Genomic DNA, 6,000 nt, shown 5'->3' with positions numbered 1-6,000 from the left:
CTTCCTTCCTTCCTTCCTTCTTTCCTTCCTTCCTTCCTTCCTTCCTTCCTTCCTTCCTTCCTTTCTTTTTCTTTTTTTTTGAGACAAGGTCTTAATCTTTAACTCAGGGTGGCCTTGAACTCACTATGTAGCCTAGACTGGCCTGAAACTCATTGTGATCCTCCTGCCTCAGCCTTCCAAGTGCTGGGATTACAGGCATGTGCCACCAAGCACAGTTTCCTACCATTCTTTAAGCCAAGCTGCTAACCCTCATTTTTCTCTTTCATGTTGTATCTCTCCCTCAGGTGCATCTGCACACATGCATGCATTCATTAATGCCACAGGCAAAAAGGGGAAAAGAGACAACATGTTTTCTGTCTTCGTTTACTCTGGAAAGTATTTATTGAGTCCTTCCCGTGTACCAGGTGCTGATGCAGTCCTGAGATAAGCAGTGCCCATGCGTGGTCTCCACCTCCATGAAGCTTATATTCTAGGCAATGAGCAAGTAAAGGAATGAACTTTAAAAATATTGGTGTGGAAACACACTCTCTAGAGAAGCGCTCGTAGGCTGTGATAGTGAGACCTGGCTGCCACTTCATGCAGAGTGTGTGAGGGGAACCTCCCAGAAGAGGTAATGAATGCATCCATCAGATGTGGCAACTGGGGACAAGATGCATCGGCCACGCTTGGGCCAGTGCCTATGCGCTTAAGGAACAGAGAGGAGGCTGGCAGGTGAGGCTTGGAGAAGGAGGCAGGACTAGATTGTGGAGGCCTTGCAGCCTGGGTGAAGGTTGAGACAGGATGTAGCCACTGAAAGCTTTTTTAAAACAAGACAGTGGTGTGAAGCTGTCCGTCTGACCCAGTTAAATGAGTCACAGTTCTCATGAAGTGTCCTAACGGTGCCTTTGCTCTGTGGGCCCCATGACAAGCACGGGGGATCTGGAGTGCTTGTATGGTACTTAACGATGCTGGGCATGTGCAGTTAGCATAGGTCCAGCTTAAAATCTATCTTTCCTTTTTTATTGTGATAAAATATACGCAAACCACTAAAATTTGGGATTTTAAAGCATATAGTATAGTGGTATTAAGTGCATTCGTGCTGTGGGGCAGCTGTCAAGAGTATGCATTTCTAGCACTGCTTTACCCCCTCAAACCAGAACTCTGTGGCCGTTAGTTATTCCACATTGCTTCACGCCCCAGCCCTGATAAGTTCTAGTCTTTTTGCTGTCACTGTGAATTTGCCTGTTCTGGATACTTTATACATCATACAGTATTTGTCCTTTTACACGTGGCTTGTCACTTAATATAATGACTTTAAAGCTCAACCAGCTTGGAACATGTGTCAAAATCTCATTCCTTTCTGTGGCCAAATGATTTCCCACTCTACGGGTGTGACACATTTTGGTGTCCTTCGTGTACAGGCCACGTATCCACCGCAGGCAGGTTAGAGCGTGGAAAGACCTTCCCAGAGACTTCCTCCAGTGGCGGACACATTCCCAAGCGTCTGAGAATCCGAGTGCGTCTGGAGTGGGTGTCCTGTCCGGTGTGTGGTGTGGAGTGGGCGCTGAGCCTCACGAGGTAGTTGGCCTTGCACCGCCTGAAAGGCCGAGGATGAACACAGGTTCTTCCCGCGCTGCCTCCCTCTCGTTTGGTTCTTTTCCCTCTCACTGCATAGATGTAGCAGTAAATGAGACTCCACAGAGCTTATCTGGTCATTTGCTTCTAAGCACAAAATCATTTCCTGCAAATGGACATGTAGCCCGTTCTTGAAATGCTGTTGAATTTCACCTGACCGGGGGTGGGTTGGGGGAAGCCCGAGGTCTCTGCTGGGTGACCCGGCGCGGTCCGTGCCAGACTGGCCTGAGAGTTTCTCCATGCATGAAGTGGTACAGAAACCTTTCTTGGAGGTTACACATTTTCCCTACTATCAGGCTAAGGAGTTCCTTTGTAATTCAAGTCTCACTTCCTCCTGGCTACTTGTGCTGGAAGCCTGTCCCCCCCCCTTCCCCGCCCTCATAATGTTCCTGTGCTTCCTGGGCTCCAGCTGTGGTATCTGTCACCCCTCCGCCCTCCTGTGGTCCAAAGCAGATGGATTGCCTGTCTCCTGTGGCTTGGTTTTCTTTTCTTTTTCCTTGGAACCAACGCCTTGCTTGACAGAGAATCCCTTCCCTCTGGTGTCCAGGCTGGCCCCTAAGAGCCGATCTGCTGTGGCCTCCAGAGAGTGTGGTTGATGTATTTTAGGGCAAGCTGTCTCCTCTTTCACCAAGAAATCAACAAACTGGTTGTCACCTGTTCCCTTCTCAGCCACCGGCTGTGTAAGAGGATAAAGTCCTACTGCATCCATCTCCCCGGAGACACGGGGCCACTCATGGCCATTTTTGTTTTTCAGAACAATAAACCTGAAAAATCCCGTGCTCCAGCAGGTGCTGGAGAGGAGGAATGAGGTCCTGTGTGTGCTGACGCAGAAGATCGTGACAACGCAGAAGTGTGTGATATCTGAGCACGTTCAGATTGAGGAGAAGTGTGGCAGCATGGTAGGGTTCCATACCAAGATAGTGCAGGTGTGTATGGCCGGGGCGGACGAGTCAAAACTACAGCACCAGTCCTGTCCAGGCCGTGGGGACTTTGATCTGGAGCCCTTGTGAGTGGTGTCTTCATTAGTCAGAACTCTTTACTGTAATGCATTCACAGAAATACAACTCAAATTGGCTTAAGTGGCATGGATTTATTGGCTTGTGCAGTGGAGACATTTAGGGCAATCTGACTTCAGTCACTGCTGGATCCAGGCCTCCAGGATGTGGTGGACTGCCTTCCTTCACAGAGTTGATCCCTCAGATAGACTCTCTTCTGGTGGTACAGACAGCTCCAGGCTTTCGTCAGATTTGCTGCAAACTCAAGGGCCTACAAGGGAAATAGTTGAGTTGAATGGAATTTCTAGCTTTAGTTTTTTAATGAGTCTCCTTACTAGTTTCCAAAATGGTTATATTAGTTTACACTCTCACTGGCAGTGTGGAAGGGTTCCTTCACCCTCACAGCCTTGCCAGCATTTGTTATTATTTGATTTCTTGATGATAGCTATTTTTTCTGGAGTAAGATGGAATCTCAGTGTTGTTTTATTTTGTATTTCTCTAAAGGCCAGAAATGTTGATCATTTTTTCACGTATTTACTGGCCATTTGTACTTCTTCTGAGAAGTGTTTATTCATTTCAAGATACCCATTTTTTTGATTATTTTGGGGTGGTCTAATTTTGTGAGTTTTTTATATATTATAGATACTAGTCCCCTGTCTGAGAAATGGCTGGCAAAATGTTTTCCCACTCTGTAGGTTGTCTTTCACTCTGTGAATAGTTTTCCCTGTTGTGCAGAAAATTTTATATGATCCCATTTATTTATTTTTTTGGATACCGAAAAATCAAACTCAGGACCTCGCGCTTGCCAGGCAGGTCCTGCGCTGCTAAGCTATATCCCCGGCCCAATCCCATTTATTGATTCTTGGTGTTACTTCTTTCAGTGTTTTGGGTTTTTTTTGGTACAGGGAATTGAACCCAGGGCCTTGCGCTTGCCAGGCAGGCCCTGTGCCGCTAAGCTACATCCCTGGCCTGTTGGTGTTATTTCTTGTACAATTGAGGTCCTATTCAGAAAACCCTTGCCTATTCCTATATCTTTAAAGAATTTTGCCTATTTTATCTTCCAGCAGATTCAGTATTTCTGTTTTAACATTTTGATCTTTGATCCATTTTGATTTTAGTTTAGTACATGGTGAGAGCTATGGGTCTAGATTCAATCTTCTGCATGTGGGTAGCCAGTTTTCCCAGTACCATTTGTTAAGGAGACTCTTTCTACCAGCATAAATTTGTGGTCCTTTGGTCACAGATCAGGTAGCTGAATGTGCTTGGGGTTGTTTCAGCATTATCTGTTTTGTTCCATTGACCCACATGTCTTTAGTTTTGTTTTTTGTTTTGCTAATATCATGATTCTTTTATCACTGTAACTCTGTAGTAGAACTTGAATTCTGGGATTGTGATGCCTCCTGCTTTGGTCTTGTTGCCTAGGATTGCATTCCCTATTCTGGGTCTCTTCTGGTTCCATGGAAATTTTAGGGTTGTTTTCCCTAGTTCTATGAGGAATGCTGCTAGGATTTTGATTGGGATTGTGTTAAATCTGTACATTGATATTAGGAGTACGGCCATTTTAATGACACTCATTCTGCCTATCCAGAAACAGGGGCTCTTTCCATTCTCTGATGTCTTCTTTGATCTTCTTCAGAATGCGGTAGTTTTCATTGGAGGGGTGCTTCACTTCCTTGGTTAGGTTAATTCCTAAGTATCTGATTCTCCTTGGTGCTGTTGTGGATGGTGTTATTCCCCTCATTTCTTCACTGGTGAGTTTATTATTGGTGTATAGCAACACTATTGATTTTTGAGCATTGACTTTGTATTCTGCTATACTAATGAATTTGGTTATTAATTCTAGGGATCTTTTGGTGGAGTTTTTTGGGTCCTGTATGTAGAGGATCATGGCATTTGCAAATAATGGTAATTTGACTTTTCCCTTTCCCATATATATCTTTTCTTTCTTTCTCTTGCTGGATTGTTCTGGCTAATGTTTCAAGAACTACATTGAACAGGAGTGGTGATAGCAGGCATCCTTGTCTTTTTCCTGATTTTAGAGGGGAATCTTTTGGCTTTTCCTCATTTAATATGATGTTGAGCATTGGTTTGCACAAATGGCTTTTATCAGATTGAAATAAAGCCTCTTCCTTTTTCTTTCTTTCTCTTTCTTTCTTTCTTTCTTTCTTTCTTTCTTTCTTTCTTTCTTTCTTTCTTTCTTTCCTTCCTTCCTTCCTTCCTTCCTTCCTTCTTTCTTTCTTTCTTTCCTTCTTTTTTAAATCTTTCTGAGACAGGGTTTTGCTATGCAGTTCAGGTTGTCTTCAACTCACTTTTTAGCCTAGGCTGGCCTTGAACTCACAGCAATCCTCCTGCCTCAGCCTCCCAAGTTCTGGGATTATAGACATGCTCCATTCTATACCTGTTTTCTTCAGGGCTTTTATCATGTGTAGACATTGAATTGTATCAGAGGCCTTTTCTGCATTGAGATGATCATGTGATTTTTGTCCTTACTTCTGTTCACATGATTCTCTGTATTACATTTATTGCTTTGTCCATGCCCACTTTGATAGGTGGGGAAAGCAGTCAGACTTAGCTCTGTCCAGGGCATGGGCAGCAGGGTACAAGTTCACGGCTTAATGCTGGCACTTTCAAATCCAGCTGTTTTTGTACGCAGCACAAGCCTGGTCTGGCTTCTCACCACAAAGGTTAGGGACCCGTGTCCTTCTTGGCCTGAGCTTAAAGTTATCAGGGGTTCTCTGTCTAGCCTGCTGCTTGTCCACATCTGACTCCTGTGACTGTCTTTCCCCCAGTTACTATGAGAGAGTTAACTGGGAACCTTGAAGTGAAGTTGTCTTTCAGCTGTTCGGTCCCTGGCTTATATAACCAACCCCTTCCTGAAATGGTGCCCGATTAAGCACTCTGTGGGGATGCTACACTGGATTCCCTCTCTGGTGTTGCCCACTGTGTTGGGGGGAGTTACCTTGTAGCAAAACCTGTGCTGCTTTTGCAGTTCTCAATATCACTGGGCTCCTCCTAGAGCCTGGTTCTCCGGCCAGGTCCACCGTTTCTCTCTGGAGCTGCTAACCCTGCTAACCCTGGATGCTGAGCTTGCATCTGTGGAGGCCGCTTCCCCCAGGCTCAGCTTCCAGACTGCTTCGTGCTTTTATCTGCATTGTGGTCCATATCTCCAACTTCTCTGTAACTTCTAATTTTCCTGTCAGTTCTCTTCTGATTCCCACTGACCTACTTTTTTTCTTCACCAAGTTGTTATTTTCTAGGTGCATGGACTCCAGATCTCGGGCCGACTTTGCTGCTGATCACTAGTCTGCCTTTTTCAAGAGGTCATGCCTCATTTTCTTAGAGACTTCCTTCTTGGAAATTGTCTCTGCCTTTTGACATTTTCTAGACAACC

The 6,000-nt window shown here is 45.0% G+C and overlaps 1 protein-coding gene across 2 annotated transcripts in view; it reads left to right on the top strand.

Annotated features, from left to right (window-relative positions):
- Dfna5 (deafness, autosomal dominant 5) overlaps positions 1–6,000 on the top strand; it is a gene marked incomplete at its 5' end in the record, with an annotated part of 60,707 nt that overhangs the window by 33,499 nt on the left and 21,208 nt on the right. For both annotated transcript variants that reach the window (XM_013510600.1, XM_013510599.1), the window contains 1 exon segment: positions 2,369–2,540. In XM_013510600.1, coding sequence (XP_013366054.1) covers positions 2,369–2,540 — 172 coding nt within the window.

Source organism: Chinchilla lanigera, unplaced genomic scaffold, assembly GCF_000276665.1.
Source record: "Chinchilla lanigera isolate Chin_1 unplaced genomic scaffold, ChiLan1.0 scaffold00009, whole genome shotgun sequence".
Taxonomy (NCBI): domain Eukaryota; kingdom Metazoa; phylum Chordata; class Mammalia; order Rodentia; family Chinchillidae; genus Chinchilla; species Chinchilla lanigera.
The sequence above is the reverse complement of the archived record's forward strand: the minus strand, read 5'-3'. Positions and strand labels throughout refer to the sequence as shown.